Consider the following 17189-nt stretch of genomic DNA (forward strand, 5'->3'; position numbering starts at 1 on the left):
TTCTTCAGTGTAGAAAATAGTAAAAATAAAGAAAACCCCTTGAATTAGTAGGTATGTACGAACTTTTGATTGGTTGTCTACACACACACACACACACACACAGGGCATTCATAAAGTATTACAGTCCTGTTCTAAAAATGGATTGGGGGAAAAAGAAATCCCTCAATCTACACACAATAACCCAAAATGTCAATGCAAAAACACATGCACATTTATTAAAAATATAAATATTACATTTACAGGGTCCTGGCTAGGCCACTCCAGGACCTTGAAATGCTTATTACGAAGCCACTCCTTCATTGCCCGGGCGGTGTGTTTGGGATCATTGTCATGCTGAAAGACCCAGCCACGTTTCATCTTCAATGCCCTTGCTGATGGAAGGAGGTTTTCACTCAAAATCTCACGATACATGGCCCCATTCATTCTTTCCTTTACACCGATCAGTCGTCCTGGTCCCTTTGCAGAAAAATAGCCCCAAAGCATGATGTTTCCACCCCCATGCTTCACAGTAGGTATGGTGTTCTTTGGATGCAACTCAGCATTCCCTGTCCTCCAAACACGACGAGTTGAGTTTTTACCAAAAAGTTATATTTTGGTTTCATCTAACCATATGACATTCTCCCAATCTTCTTCTGGATCATCCAAATGCTCTCTAGCCAACTTCAAACGGGCCTGGACATGTACTGGCTTAAGCATGGGGACACCTCTGGCACTGCAGGATTTGAGTCCCTGGCGGCGTAGTGTGTTACTGATGGTAGGCTTTGTTACTTTGGTCCCAGCTCTCTGCACGTCATTCACTAGGTCCCCCCGTGTGGTTCTGGGATTTTTCCTCACCGTTCTTGTGATCATTTTGACCCCACGGGGTGAGATCTTGCGTGGAGCCCCAGATCGAGGGAGATTATCAGTGGTCTTGTATGTCTTCCATTTCCTAATAATTGCTCCCACAGTTGATTTCTTCAAACCAAGCTGCTTACCAATTGCAGATTCAGTCTTCCCGGCCTGGTGCAGGTCTACAATTTTGTTTCTGGTGTCCTATGAAGTTACAGGTCTGTGAGAGCCAGAAATCTTGCTTATTTGTAGGTGACCAAATACTTATTTTCCACCATAATTGGCAAATAAATTCATTAAAAATCCTACAATGTAATTTTCTGGATTTTTTTTCTCATTTTGTCTGTCATAGTTGAAGTGTGCCTATGATGAAAAGTACAGGCCTCATCTTTTCAAGTGGGAGAACTTGCACAATTGGTGGCTGAATAAATACTTTTTTGTCCCACTGTATGTATTCAGACGCTTTAAATCAGTACTTTGTTTTAGCGCCTTTTGGCAGTGACTACAGCCTCGAGTCTTCTTGGGTATGACACTACGAGCTTGGCACACCTGTATTTGGGGAGTTTGTCCCATTCTTCTCTGCAGATCCTCTCAAGCTCTGTCAGGTTGGATGGGGTGTGTGGCTGCACAGCTACTTTCAAGTCTCTCCAGAGATGTTCGATCGGGTTCAAGTCCGGGCTCTGGCTGGGCCACTCAAGGACATTCAGAGACTTGTCTTGAAGCCACTCCGCGTTGTCTTGGCTGTGTGCATAGGGTCATTGTCATTTTGGAATGTGAACCCTCATCCCAGTCGGAGGTCCTGAGCACTCTGGAGCAGGTTTTTACTTAAGTAAATAAGGTCTATGTTTTTATTGCTACATGTTCTAAAAACCTGTTTTTCCTTTGTCATTATGGGGTATTGTATATAGACTGATGGGGGGGGGGGGGATTATTTACAAAAGTTAAAATAAAGACATACCTTTGAATGAGTAGGTATCCAAACTTTTGACTGGTACTGTATAACATTTATTTAGAATTGAATGTAATATCTTATATTGTTCTTGTCTATTCATGTTCTGTACATCGTCATGTATTTGTACGTTATTTGTGGACTCGAGGAAGAGTATCTGTTGCATATGCAGTCGCTCATGGGGATCCTAATAAAATAAAAACCCACACCCACCCACACAGACGCCCACCTGCCCTGACCTCCCTGATGTTCTACTCCGAGAGACAAGGTAATCAAAGGAGGATGTGGCATGAGAGGCTTATAGAGTAAAGAGATCAAATGAGGGAGAGGTTTAGTTTATTCAGAAAACCAAGGAGGGGTAAGTCAGGTGAGACTGAGTCAACTAAAGTCTTAAACCCCTCCCTACAAACAGAGGACTTACAGTAGATACTACTATAAGCCAATTATAGACAATCAATCAAGACAATGAACAGCTAACAAAGCCTAGTCTTATTCCATTAGCAAGAGCATTGCATGTGTAGCCATTGTGGAATCGTTAGTTGTGCGCTAGTAGTAAATGGCTGATCAAATGACGGATGGCTAAGTACATGGCGTGTACAGGAGACTCTTATGTATGGTCAATGTGCTGTAAAAACCTTAACCCCAAACAACAACAAAAACCTCACCAGACCAGAATGGCATGCTATTCCCTATATAGTGTATTACTTTTGACCAGAGTCCTATGGGCCTGGGTCAAAAGTAGTGCACTAGGTTAAGGAAAAGTGTGCCATTTGGGATGCAGACCCTCCTACTGGGTTTGAATGGCTGGGAACCCATCCTGGGATACCACCAGGAACATCTGTTGTGAATTCTCAGCCAGTTAAGCAAGCAGAACCCCCATTCAACACTCTGGAAGCATTATTGAAAGGGTGAAAATGGTATACAGCTATGAGAATCATTGGCTACACAAGCACACACACTCAAACAGCGTCTGTCACACACACACACATAATATGCCTTAACATAACTCTCCAAAAATAAACCTCAGACAAAGTAGAGCCCAGAAATAGCTCTCCCTCCTTCTGCAATCAGCTAGTCCCTCATCTTGGCTGCTACGTAAGTCCTTGGAGGCTACAGCTGCAGACAGCGCAAGGAAAGCTGGAAACTGGGGTATTTAAAAAGAGAGCCAGCTACAGCCCACAATCCCAACCCTATCCTCAGTCCCAGCCTCTCTCTTACCTTGGCCGCAGAACTTGACATGGCTCAGGTAGTTTGAGATCCATGGGTTTGCGCTCCGATACATTTTTGCAAGACCAGGTAGGTACAGCGGACAGATTGAAATAAAAAGAGAGCTGGAGAGAAAAAGTGAGAAGTGCTGAGGTCCAACCCACAGGCAGGCAACTGACTGCAAGGTGATGCAGAGAAACAAAGGCAGCCAGTAACTGCCCCGGGATGAGCAGCACGAGAGAGAGAGAGACAGGGAGAGAAAGACAGGAGAGGGAGTGAGCTGAGCAGTAGTAGTAGTACGTAGTAGCGTCGGCAGTGTAGCGTTTGAGAGGAGCGTCGAGGCTGTGGCTACGACGCTAGGCTGAGTCTCTTGACAGCTCCCCTCTAGTCTCCTCCAGCACTAACGCTAATAGCTAACTGGCTAAATAGACAGGTTGCAGGCATGCAGGGAGACAGGGGCTAACTAAAGCTGCTCAGTGCCTGCTAATCTGATTACAGCCAAGAAATTAGCTAGTCTAGGCCCCATCGCTACACTAACAGATTGGACCTGAGAGGCTGGACATCCCTCTCCTACAGAATCTCAGAGATAGAGAGAGAGAGAGCTGAAGAGATAGGGAGAGTGGAAGGAGAGCGAGAGAGAGAGAAAGGTATAGTCAGGAAGTACGAAGAGTGTGCTACTGTGTTCCCTTGGCCTAGTGACAAGACAGCAGTGGGATGCTACAGAGCGAGAGAGGAGAGAGAGACGCACAGAGGGAGGAGAGGGAAAGAGAGCTGGAGGGAGAGAGAAAGAGAGAATGGGAAATCAGCTGCGATGGAGCTCACATCATGGGATTGTTTGTCTGACTAATCGTATCATTATGGTAAATACTCTAGTAATCCATCCCCAGAGCAAGGCAAAAGAGGAGCAGTGTGGGAGGAAAATATTGATTTATAGTCTGACAGCTTCTCACACACACACACACACAGACGGAGACCACATAAAGTGAATGAGATTGAAAAGTAGAAGGATACATGTTCAGACGTGCAGAATCACACAATAACTGATAGTGTACACACACAGGGAGACAAATAGGATTACTTTGATTTCTCAGCCAAGAAATTCATGTGATGTGTCCAAACACATCCCACTTGAACCCAGGTGTGATCAGTTTATTAGAGGTGGCAGGTTTGCTAACTGCCTGCTACTCAGCACACTAATTGTCCCTCTAATCTCTCTGACAATGCAAATGTATTCGAAAATCTAATCAAGTACTTTATGAGAGCCCATGATGCGTAACATTTCAATAGGTTATGCAATTGCGCGAGAAAAACAGTGATGGCCTCTACTGAAAAGAGGAAGTTCAGCTTTCACTATAGGCTAGGCCCACTATATATATATATTTTTTTAAACGTTCCTAATATTGAGCACATTGCTTATATTTACAACAGGAGTATAGCCTACCTGGCATGAAAATAAACCACGGGGAATAGTGTCCTCCATTCGTTATTTAAGAGCAAACTGTTGATGACATGTATTCTTTCCAGCTGCCCCTGTTGTTTCGATACAGGTGCATAATAATGGTCCATTGTAAATCAAAACAAATTTCACACATATACTAAATAATGTATGTAAAGACAAGATGAAGTCAACAATAATATGATGGGTGGCAATATTCGCCTGTCACTTGTGAATGATGCCCAGCATAAGAAATAACGCCTTTTTTTTTATAACTTTTTTGAATCATAGTCGCACACATCACGTAGCCTTGCCCATAGGCCTATAGTGGCCAAATAACGTCTTAAAATTAAGCACATGAATCCACTTTACATTGGTTGTAGAGCCTAACTGGCATACATAAGCAGCGCGTGAGTTTATATTTGGGGAAGATCATTTTCACCATAAAAAAAGAAACTTTATAATAAAAGCATTACATCGACACAGCCCTAGGCCGCATGCACACCAGACGCACTTCAGACCTCGCAAGTCACACCGCGGGTGAGACAGACAGCTATACGTTTGTCTGTAGTCTACATGCTAGGCTAGTAACCATATCATCCTCAGTAAAAGTTGCCACCTGACTGACCTGCTTAACTTGCACTGTAAAACCCATTCATTTTCAAGTATGTAGCTAGGTGAATTACATACCAAATGAGACATGGAAGTGGCTAAAGAGAAACATCTACTGTAGCCTACGCCATACCAAAGCAGAGAGAAACTAAACATTTTCTTGAAAAGCAAAACACTTCAGCTCTACTGTCTCTAATGGCAGCAGGACGCCGCAGAAGCTCAGCCATAAAATAACCATAAACACCCCAGACCTACACAGCAGTGTTCTCACTGACACTTAACACTCATCCCATATAGACTGAGGAGGAGTTGAAGAGGACTGGGGTCTGTCACTGGAGAAATGCAGTATTGAGTCTGTGGAGAGGCCTGGGAAGAAACAGACGTGGGCCATGGTCTGGTGTTCATGCCTTTACTGCTGGCTCCAGACCTGGGTTCTAATAGTATTGTTTATTTTCCGATACTTTGAGTGTTTGATTGAGCCGGTCTAGTGTCCCAAATGGGGCCGGGTTTGTACTTTTGAAACTATTCCATCGGTCCCATTCTCCTGGGTAACCTCACTCAAGTGCAGCTAAATTATTTTAACGAAAACGAAATACTACTTGAACCCAGGTGTGGTTGGCTCACATAGAGGGTGGGGCTAACAGTGGGGCTAACAGCCTAATAGAGAACAGGAGAACAGAGCCTTCTGATCCACCTTTATCATGGAAAACTATCACCATCTGACGCATACCAGACCTGCAGACTAACGTCCTTATTATTATCATCTGTCCCAGCTTCCACCCCCCCCCCACCCCCCCATCCCCAGCCCCATCTGCTCGATGGGCACAGTCAAAGCCTTGGGAAAAATGCATCTGTACGTGATTTACTCACCTGGTTTAAGGATGACATCAGGACTTGAAATGACTTGGTGGTGAAGCCTATCATTAAATATGACGACCCTACCGTGCCAAAGGATGGGCAGGTAGATTCAGGCTCCGCTATAACACATGCCTGGCCCTGTCCGTGTACTGTAGCTAGCTCTGTGATTACCAATGTAGTTCCGAATCACGGAGACAGTTAACTAGCCCAGTCCCAGATCTGTTTGTGCTGTGTAGCCAACATAATAATGAATGACCATAGGAATTGGCAAGACAGCACAAAACAGATCACGCTTATGCACAAGTTCAAAATGCAGACACGCGCATGTTCATTTGCAGTTACACGCCTTACAGTCAAACCTTGCTGCTCCGCATTAGGAGGGATTACAGGTCATTCAAGCCAAAAGGTTACCCAATATGGCAACCGCATCCCAAATCAAATCTTCAAGGTAAACCACTAGAACACAATGTTAGTCTATGTAGGCCTAACTTCAGTACCTGTACTGACAAAGATCAAAATGCCATGTTTTAACAAGATATGATTGACTCGATTCCAGTACTAAGAGTATGCTGCTCTGTTCCCTTGGCCCAGTGACAAGACAGCAGTGGGATGCTACACACACAGAGAGAGAGAGAGAGATTGTAATACTAAACAAATGTCAGTAATTTGACAGGTACAATCCAAGCAAATCGCTTTTTTGTGGGGGATCTTGAAGAGAAACAGGCCATCGATGAGACATCAGCGCCCGTATCCACAAAGCATCTCAGAAAAGGTCCTAGGAATCCTGTTAAAACCTGTTTTAAGACAACAACAAAATCCCAGATCAGAGAAGGTTTTTTAGGATGATGTTAAGACACTGACCAGACAAAGTCTGAGCCAGGAGTAAAATCAACTGATAAAAGTTGACCTATGCTAGTAATCACAACGGTTGGAGGTACCGCAAAGGAAAGCAACGACGCTCATTGACATGGCTGAAAATGGGGAATAATCAAACCGCAAGCTGTGCACACTTCAGACAACCACAATGAATGTAACTGTACATCAAATGTTGCAATGGTAAAACGTTGTGTCATTTTCACCTGGAAATCACTTTGCCTCCTCTTAACTCTTGGCTAATATGAAGGCATGCATTACCTTTTTTTTAACCAATTCTGATGGTTGTTAAAAGTGGAATTTGTACAATTAACAACGAAATAGCTTTGGCACAGTTGGTATCAACTCACTTGCCAATAATGTTGCATAAAACATTTTAAAAAGGTCTATAATGTTCATTGAACACAGTCAAAGTTAACATAGGTCCTAGTTGCCTTCAATTGCCCACTTATGGGCATGCCCAATTTAAAAATAAATAAATACAATGTGATATTGCACTACAAAGGGATAACTTGAAATAACACGTAGGTTAATTAAATAATCTCAGGAAAAATGGGATTATTTACTAGCCTGTGGTTCTGCAAGTATTTAGGGATATCTATTTATGGATTGATCATATAGAAACATTCTTGCAACAATTCCAAAGCAATTGTATGTGGCGCAGCAACCACTGACCCACTGCCTTTTTTCTACTGGTTAGAGCAGCTCACGGGTTGTCTTAATTATCTGTCATAGGTGGGACACACGACTAAAGAGGCTCCATAAGAGTAAGCGTAAAATGTCTATTCTCAGCACTTGTGACAATTTTCTACTCCGAGATGCTTTATGGATACAGACCCAGGTCTTCGATCATCATAACAGCACATGTATGCATGTCCACACCTCCCCACCAATCATGCACAATACTGATGACTGGATGTCACATTAATTCGACATAGAAGACTTGTATTATTGCATACAGTGAAACCGGTGATTTCTATGTAAACACTTAAAAAGAGATCCAGCGACAGTGTGGCCCTTTAAATGACCCCTGCCGTTTCAAGCCCGGTAATGAAGTGTGTGCATGCTTGGGCGTGTGTGAAATCCTGTAAGTTAACACGGTTTGTTAAATAATTTGTAGTGTAGAAGGAAAACTTTAGCAGGTTTGTCTCAAACTCCGGACCCAGGCCTCTCTCAGAAATAGTCCAGATATACTGGTTTCTCCCACAGGACAAATATCCCTCTCTTCTGGCAAGTTAACAAATGGAGGAGACCAGCACGTTTGGCTCTACAGACAGAGAGCAGGCAAAGATATTCAGATAATCACACTCATGCTTGTACAGAACTGGGATGGAGGGAATCAAAGTTGACCTTGGTTGATGGTAAAAGGCCATTGTTTCATAGAGGACATACGGTAGAGATAAGGTACAAGGCAACACTGATGACTTCAAAGTACACCTTCAACCCAACAGTTGAGACTGTGTCCCAAATGGCACCCCATTCCCTATGTACAGTAGGGTAACTACTTTTGAGCAGGACCCATATGTTTCTGTTAAAAATGTATGCACTACATGGGGTAGAGGGTGCCATTTGGGACATAAACACAATAGGGAAGTATTTGGGACTGATACATTTCCTCAGACAGCTCTGAAAGGACCACGGGTCCACATTTACTTGATTGTTTTCCTGTTATAATGGTCCTTGGACAGTTAATACACACTCAGACGCATGCATGCTGACACAGCGTGGACGGTAGGTTGACCTTGTTTGTAGCTCACTGTTCTATCTACCCTAATAAGGTGAGGTGTTGCCCAAGTAGCTGGGCATGTACCGTCACTGTTTACTGGCTGGTACCCAGGTGTGGTCTGGCCTTACCCAGACCATCTCTATAGGGTCCAAGGCCAGTCACAAAACCCAGGATCAGTTCAAAAGACCAGACCATGGCAATGTCCAAGACAGTTCACACGAACGTCAACATTTTCAAAAAGACCACAGCCTCTACATACTGTACCCAAGCCTGGTCTTCAACATAACTGACACGAATAGGAGGACCAAGATAACGTCGTCCCAACACCATCATTTGGAACACACACAGCTAGCCATGCCCTGTTGCCTCACCCCTGACGGGCTAACCCAAAATAAACCAGATAAAAGTGTGCCTAATGGGCTCAATGGCTCTAGGTGGAACGATCTCTGAAGGGCACCATCGACTACTACCCCCCACAGTGGTGGTCAACAGCATGCAGCTTGAGAGTTGAAACCTGACATGAGATTTTAATTTACTGTACATCCTGAGAAAAATGTGCACACAGGTACAAAGACATTTCCACAGAGAAAAACAGAAAACACAAACAGAAGTCCACTTGTGATATTGGCAGCTCTATCAAGTGAGACGCAACATTCAGTACCAGAATACTTCACTGATCCAATTTGCTAAAGTATTCCATGTGTTATTCCCATTCTGTTCCATTCTCACCACACAGTCTTCCCGGGAACTGTCATCCCGTTGTTTAGTGTATTGGAAGAGCTGGGACTAGGAGAGATGTCGATACTGGAAACACTTAGTATCTCTTTTCCATCCACTGAAGGGCCAGAACAGTCAACAGAACACAAGGTAAGCCAGCGGGTAGGAGACTGTTCCCGTGGCATACCAAACCAACTGTAGCACCAGAATATGCTGCTGGCAAAGATAGAACACCTATTCCCAGAGACTGGAAACTCAATTAACAAAAGGAGTGGTCCAAGGGTGAGGAAGGTTGCCTACATGCTTTGTAAGTAGGAAAACCTGCAATATCGGCAGTGTATCCACTCTGTGTGTGGTGTGTGTGTGTGTGTGTGTGTGTGTGTGTGTGTGTGTGTGTGTGTGTGTGTGTGTGTGTGTGTGTGTGTGTGTATATATATATATATATATATATATATATATATATATATATATATATATATATATATATATATATATATATATATATATATATATATATATATATATATATATATATATATATATATATATATATATATATATATATATATATATATATATATATATATATATATATATATATACATACATATACACACACATACATACACACACAGAAAATAAGTATTTATTCAGCCACCAATTGTGCAAGTTCTCCCACTTAAAAAGATGAGGCCTGTAATTTTCATCATTAGGTACACTTCAACTATGACAGACAAAATGAAAAAACAAATACAGAAAATCACATACATACATACATACATACATACATACCATTACATTACATACATACAGATCAAGTGACACTTAGTTAAATAAAGTCCACCTGTGTGCAATCTAATTATGTGACTTCTGAAGGTAATTGGTTGCACCAGATCTTATTTAGTGGCTTCATAGCAAAGGGGATGTATACATATGCACGCACCACTTTTCCGTTTCATTTTTTTTTTAAACAAGTTATTTTTTTCATTTCACCAATTTAGACTATTTTGTGTATGTCCAATTTAAATTACAGGTTGTAATGCAACAAAATAGGAAAAACGCCAAGGGGGATGAATACTTTCGCAAGGCGCTGTACACACCTACTCATTCAAGGGTTTTTCTATATTTTTACCATTTTCTACATGGTAGAATAATAGTGAAGACATCAAAACTATGAAATAACACACGTGGAATGTAGTAACCCCAACGAAATGTTAACAAATGAAATATTTGAGATTTGAGATTCTTCCAAGTTACCACCCTTTGCCTTCATGACAGCTTTGCACACTCTTGGCATTAACTCAACCACCTTCATGAGGTAGTCATCTGGAATGCATTTCAATTAACAGGTGTGCCTTCTTAAAAGTTAATTTGTGGAATTTCTTTCCTTCTTAATGCGTTTGAGCCAGTCAGTTGTGTTGTGACAAGGTAGGGGTGGTATACAGAAGATGGTCTTTTACCAAATAAGGCTGAGTCCATATTATGGCAAGAAAAGCTCAAATAAGAAGATAAACGACAGTCCATCATTACTTTAAGACATGAAGGTCAGTCAATACTTTTCAAGTTTCTTCAAGTGCAGTCGCAAAACCATAAAGCGCTATGATGAAACTGGCTCTCATTAGACCCTCCACAGGAAAGGAAGACCCAGAGTTACCTCTGCTTCAGAGGATAAGTTAGAGTTAACAGCAACTCTGATTGCAGCCCAAATAAATGCTTCACAGAGTTCAAGTAACAGACACATCTCAACATCAACTGTTCAGAAGAGACTGCGTGAATCAGGCCTTCAAGGTCAAATTGCTGCAAAGAAACCACGACTAAAGGACACCATTAATAAGAAGAGACTTGCTTGGGCCAAGAAACACGAGCAATAGACAGACAGGTGGAAATCTGTCTTTGGTCTGATGAGTTCAAATGTGAGATTTTTGGTTCCAACCGCCATGTCTTTGTGAGACGCAGAGTAGGGGAACGGATGATCTCCGTATGTGTGGTTCCCACCGTGAAGCATGGAGGAGGTGGTGTGATGCCGTAGGGGCGCTTTGCTGGTGACACTACCAGGGATTTATTTAGAAATCAAGGCACACTTAACCAGCATGGCTACCATAGCAGAGTGAAGGAAAAACAGCCAACAAGTGCTCAGCATATGTGGGAACTCCTTCAAGACTGTTAGAAAATCATTCCTCATTAAACTGATTGAAAGAATGCATAGATTGTGCAAAGCTGTCATCAAGGCAAAGGGTGGCTACTTTGAAGAAACTCAACTATAAAATCTATTTTGATTTGTTTAACACTTTTTTGGTTACTACATGAATCCATGTGTTATTTCATAGTTGATGTCTTCACCATTATTCTATTATGTAGAAAATAGTAAAAATTAAAACCCTTGAATGAGTAGATGTACACACACACCCCAGGTCAAACGTTTTAGAACACCTACTCATTCAAGGGTTTTTGACAGCTTTGCACACTCTTGGCATAGCCTTTGACAGCTTTGCACACTCTTAGCATTCTCTCAACCATGCTTTTCCAACAGTCTTGAAGAAGTTCCCACATATGCGAAGCACTTGTTGGCTGCTTTTCCTTCACTCTTTGGTCCGACTCGTCCCAAACAATCTCAATTTGATTGAGGTCGGGGGATTGTGGAGGCCAGGTCATCTGATGCAGCACTCCATCACTATCCTTCTTGATAAAATAGCCCTTACACAGCCTGGAGGTGTGTTGGGTAATTGTCATTTGTTGAAAAACAAATGATAGTGGGACTAAGCCCAAACCAGATGGGATGGCGTATCACTACAGAATGCTGTGGTAGCCATGATTCCATATGTGTTATTTCATAGTTTTGATGTCTTCACTATTATTCTACAATGTAGGAAATCATAAAATAAAGAAACTGTTAGGTGTTCTAAAACTTTTGACCGGTAGTGTATATATAAAATGTTGTATAAATAAAGAGCTATACTGATCAACAGAAAGTGCACAATTGTCTTTTTAAATCAGACAATAGAGTTTGCCCAATTCAAAGCTCACCTATACCTGTGCATATCATCTATTACTAAGAGGTAATAATAGCTATTAATAATAGCTATTATTTTCTCAATGTTGCTGGTTTAGTCATTATGTACTTGGTAGTGTTTAAGGATGAGGCTGCCATCTTGTCAGAATCCTGTCACAGAGGAAACAAGGTCCTGGGCTAGGTTAGTTGCTAATCAGCTCCAAGTCAAACAGCCAGGTTCTGGCAGGGAATTGGGAATGTTCCGCAAGAACCAGAATGGGTTCTATAAACCAGTTCCCTTCCAATAGATAAGGATTGGGCCAGCTCGCGATCAAATTGATAAGAGCTATCCCGCCAACTATCATATCAATCAGACCACTTCTTCACTGAACACAGAATAACAGACAGCCCAGCTAGCTTTCGCTTCAAACCGTATAAAAGCATTTAGAAGCCAGTAAGTATTTCAATGAGTCTACTAAAAATGTTATCTTCTCAGCACAAACTCTCTCCTGCCATGTCAGCAACTCAACTCCTTACTTACTTGGCTCAAGTTTTCCTCTCAGGCTACATTAGATGTGACAGAGTAATGCCTGGGCTGGGGTAGGTCTGTTGGTAGTAGTACCTAGTTTGGGTGGGTAGTTCCACAGTGGGTCTGGAAAAAAAGTCACAGTTGAGCACAGGAGGGCTTGCGGGACAACTGACAGGAGTGGCATGAGGCACGAGTAGCCAGCACCAGTGGAACGATGACCACCTTCCCCCCTGCTCACCCCCCTCTCAGGAAAGCATGTGTGGTAGCTTCGTCTGCAACAGGCATGATTCAGGGAGCTGACTAATTTAGAAAGCTGCTTTTACACTCTGGCGATGCCAGGCCAATCAAACATGGAGACAGAGAGGATAGAAGAGGACAGGACAGAGAGAGATATACCATGATTCATGTCCTAGGTTATAACTGGATACGCCAGCAGCCATTGATGGCCTCAATGCTGGAGCTTTGATAGCCCTCAATCTCCCAGAAATATATTTCTCTCTTGCTCAGTCTCAACACAAAAAAAGGAACAAGTCAGCGGTCACAGGGCAAGAATCCACTCTCGGATTGACACCAAACTTTCAACACTTAAAACACAGACTTTCCACCAACTTAAAAAAAAACTAACAGTAGCTAGCTAGCTATTATTTTCTCAATGTTGCTGGTTTAGTCATTATGTAGTGTTTAAGGATGAGGCAGCCATCTTGTCAGAATCCCTTTGATATACTTTATTAATGACTAGTGAAAACTACTACCCTCTCCAGAGGGTGTACAGGTGACAACAATATGTAAGTCAAGGTCTCACATGGCTCCAAAAGCATTAAGAGAAAAGTTCACTGGACCACTATTTTAAGATCATAACAACCCATAGGCAGTAACTCGTGTAACATATTGGCCTATAGGAAGTGATGAAAGATGAGGTTTGCCATAGCGTTTCGGGTTGATGTGGTGGGTTAAATCTGTCCCGTGTCGATGACAGGGTGAGGGCATGTTCTGGATGTGGGCCAATACTAAACACTATTGTCCTGTTGCCAAGGCAGCCTCCGTGCCAGATACTTTTAGAACCATCGCAAGACACCAGAGCCTGTCGTTTCCAATGGAAGAAAATGAATCATAGCGAGCAGAACAAGCAACGTGGTGGGCAGAGCCAAGCACAAGCTAGTGAGATCCTATTGGCGAGTTCTAGCATTTATTTGTCAAATTTCTGTTAGGGAATGGCTACACTGAATTGCGCATGTGCAATAACTCAATTCGCCTGTGTTCTCCTAAACACCGCATTCTTTTTAACTTTGGGCAAAGGGTAAAGTGCACAAAATGCAGTCCACTCTGTTTGTTACAGATTATAGCTTTGGAAACAGAAAACTGTACGGAGATCAAATGTTTAATAGATGAGAAAATGAGCAGAATTTCAGACAAAATCCATCCAATCCATCCACCCATTAAATGAAAAGACATGTTGACCGTTATTAGGTTCAAATCCCAGGAAAAGTACTCAATAAGTCAGCAAGCAACACAGAGCCTAAATAGTCACCAGGAAACACAAAGCTGAACTGACCCCCATCACCTGCCACTCAAAGAGATTCTCATCATCAAACAGTACCCTCTGGTGTTCACCGACAGATACTGACTGAGAATCCCCCTTTACTTAGCCAACGGCTGGCTCAACAATAACATGAATTAACTGTATTTCAAAACATATTTTTTATTGATTTGTTTAGCTTTGAGTTACAAACGTCAACCCTGAAGCTGATTTATGTTCTGTCAGTTGGTTGGGAAATTGGGTCCTGGGCATGAGGCCAGAGCTTTGAGGTTATTCAGCACAGAGGCAAGGCGCATCGCTTTGTGCTTTCTCTCAGTGGGTTAGCAACGGTTAGCTTAGAAGGCAGAGGAGAGGAAACTGACTCACAGACAAATTAGCTGAGGGGAAATATTAGCACTTTCGTAGCCAACCACTACACGACTTTCAAAATCGTAATGTCGCTGAGCCCCTCACATTAAACAATCTTTCCTGTGGTTATTTTTGCCAACGTAATGGTGCACACACTAAACGTTCTGGCACAGGCAGGGTGTCACTAGGGTTGCATAATTTGGTCACTTTCCCCCCCTCATAACTTAGCCTACTGTTCTGACTTGGTGGTGCACATGTAGCCTATAGCCTGTTTTAGAGAAATGTAATTGAATATTTTAAGAGCTTTCATTGACTGCTTATATAACCCCTTTATTTATCCTATGCTTCTAACTTGGTGTACAGGGAGAATACTGTAAGAACGCCGCATGTTCTGAATTCTGTCGCTGTACATTTCAAAAAAAGTGTTGAACAAGTAGTTTTATTGACTACGTCCGTCCTACAGTAGCTCGCTCATTAAGGTCTTAATTGAAATAACGGATTGGCTCTTATGCGCTTGTCGTTCCCTTATGCCATAGTTTGTACATCTCAATTGTCAGTAGAAACCATATTTGCCAAAGCAAGTCAGCCATATCAGCTATGTTACTTTTAAAAAAGCAGTACATGAGGCTGAATTAACTGTTTTGCTGCCAGACAAGGCTCCGCTGATAGCCAGGTGTAGCGATGGTAAGAATTCACTCCATGGTGCTGAAAAGAAAGCTCTGCTGTCGGGACAGCTTTATGTAGGCCCTAACAGTATGTGGGCACCATTATAGTGCAATTAATGTATTATTTAGTGGTATTGCTGGCAAGTATCTAAAAAGTAGAGGTTTTTTTGCCCCACCAAGATTTACATGCTAAAATCATTACTGTGGGTCTGAAAGAACTGCTATTGCCTTCCTGCCTGCCCACTCTCTTGGCTTCTGTATTTAACATTGGGCAAACAAGAACTTGCATCCCTCTTTAAATAGTCTATTGGTATAAGAAATGCAAGAACAAAACATGTCTAGCTAACTACTCTAGTCTAGCTTTTCCTGCATGGGACTCCAATAACTAAGGAGCATGTTTTAAGGCGAGGCCAGCAGACCACAGGTGCATGCGCACTGTGCACGAGACAGAGTCTATAAATTATAAGCTTATTATGAATAACCCATCATTCATTAGCTAAATATAAGGCTAATACTGCATTGAAATTATTTACCGAAAGAGGTAGGCTAGGATACGGAGAGATGTATACACACTGAACAAAAATAAAAAGCAAAACGGAACAATTTAAATGATTTTACTGAGGTACAGTTCATAAGGAAATCATTCAAATGAAGTACTCATTAGGCCCTAATCTATGGATTTCACATGACTGGACAGGAGCGCAGCCATGGGTTGGCATAGGCCTACCCACTGGGGAGCCAGGCCCAGCCAATGAGAATGCGTTTATCCCCACAAAAGGGCTTTATTACAGACAGAAATACTCCTCAGTTTCATCATCAGCTGTCCGAGTGGCTGGTCTCGGGAGATTCACCCAGGTGAAGAAGCCGGCTGTGGAGGTCCTGGGCTGGCGTGGTTACACGTGGTCTGCATTTGTAACGCTTATTGGACGTACTACCAAATTCTCTAAAATGACGGCGGTGGTTTATGGTAGAGAAATTAACATTAAATTATCTGGCAACAGCTCTGGGACATTCCTGCCGTCAGCATGCCAATTGCAGGCTCCCTGAAAACGTGAGACATCTGTGGCAAACTGCCTATTTTAGAGAGGCCTTTTATTGTCCCCAGCACAAGGTGAACCTGTGTAATGATCATGCTGTTTAATCAGCTTCTTGATATGCCACACTTGTTTTGTGGATAGATGATCTTGGCAAAGGAGAAATGCTCACTAACAGGCATGTAAACAAATGTATAGAAAACCAGAAGTTTTTTGTGCACATGGAAAAATGCTGGGGTCTTTTATTTCAGCTCATGAAACCAACACTTTACATGTTATGTTTATATTTTTGTTCAATATACACAGTACCTGTCAAAAGTTTGGACAAACCTACTCATTCATGGGTTCTTTATTTTGACCATGTTCTACATTGTAGAACAATAGTAAAGACATCAAAACTATGAAATAACACATATGGAATCATATAGTAACCAAAGTGTTAAACCAATCAAAATATATTTTATGTGAGATTCTTCAAAGCAGCTACCCTTTGCCTTGATGACAGCTTTGCACACTCTTGGCATTCATTGAAGCAGCTTCACGAGGTAGTCACCTAGATGGCATTTCAATTAACAGGTGTGCCTTGTTAAAAGTTCACTTGTGGAATTTATTTCCTTCTTAATGCGTTCGATCCAATCAGTTGTGTTGTGACAAAGTAGGGCTGGTAAATAGAAGATAGGGCTATTCGGTAAAAGACCAAGTCCATAATATGGCAAGAACAGCTAAAATACACAAAGAGAAACAAGAGACCATCATTACTTTAAGACACGAAGGTCAGTCAATCTGGAAAATTTCAAGAACTTTTAAAGTTTCTCCAAGTGCAGTCGCAAAAACCACCAAGCACTATGATGAAACTGGCTCTCTTGAGGACCACCACAGGAAA

The 17189-nt window shown here is 42.1% G+C and overlaps 1 protein-coding gene across 4 annotated transcripts in view; it reads right to left on the reverse strand.

Annotated features, from left to right (window-relative positions):
• The window catches only part of LOC110490717 (supervillin), a 146894-nt gene that overhangs the window by 107784 nt on the left and 21921 nt on the right, over positions 1–17189 (reverse strand). Inside the window, exon 1 of one of the 4 annotated variants that reach the window (XM_036944312.1) lies at positions 2996–3399. The exons of the other annotated variants lie outside the window; for them this stretch is intronic. Coding sequence (XP_036800207.1) covers positions 2996–3059 — 64 coding nt within the window. The 5' untranslated portion in view covers positions 3060–3399. Of the gene's footprint in view, positions 1–2995; positions 3400–17189 lie in introns of those variants that run through there. 4 annotated transcript variants of the gene reach the window in all.

Source organism: Oncorhynchus mykiss, chromosome 15 (genome assembly GCF_013265735.2).
Source record: "Oncorhynchus mykiss isolate Arlee chromosome 15, USDA_OmykA_1.1, whole genome shotgun sequence".
NCBI classification, from domain to species: Eukaryota; Metazoa; Chordata; class Actinopteri; order Salmoniformes; family Salmonidae; genus Oncorhynchus; species Oncorhynchus mykiss.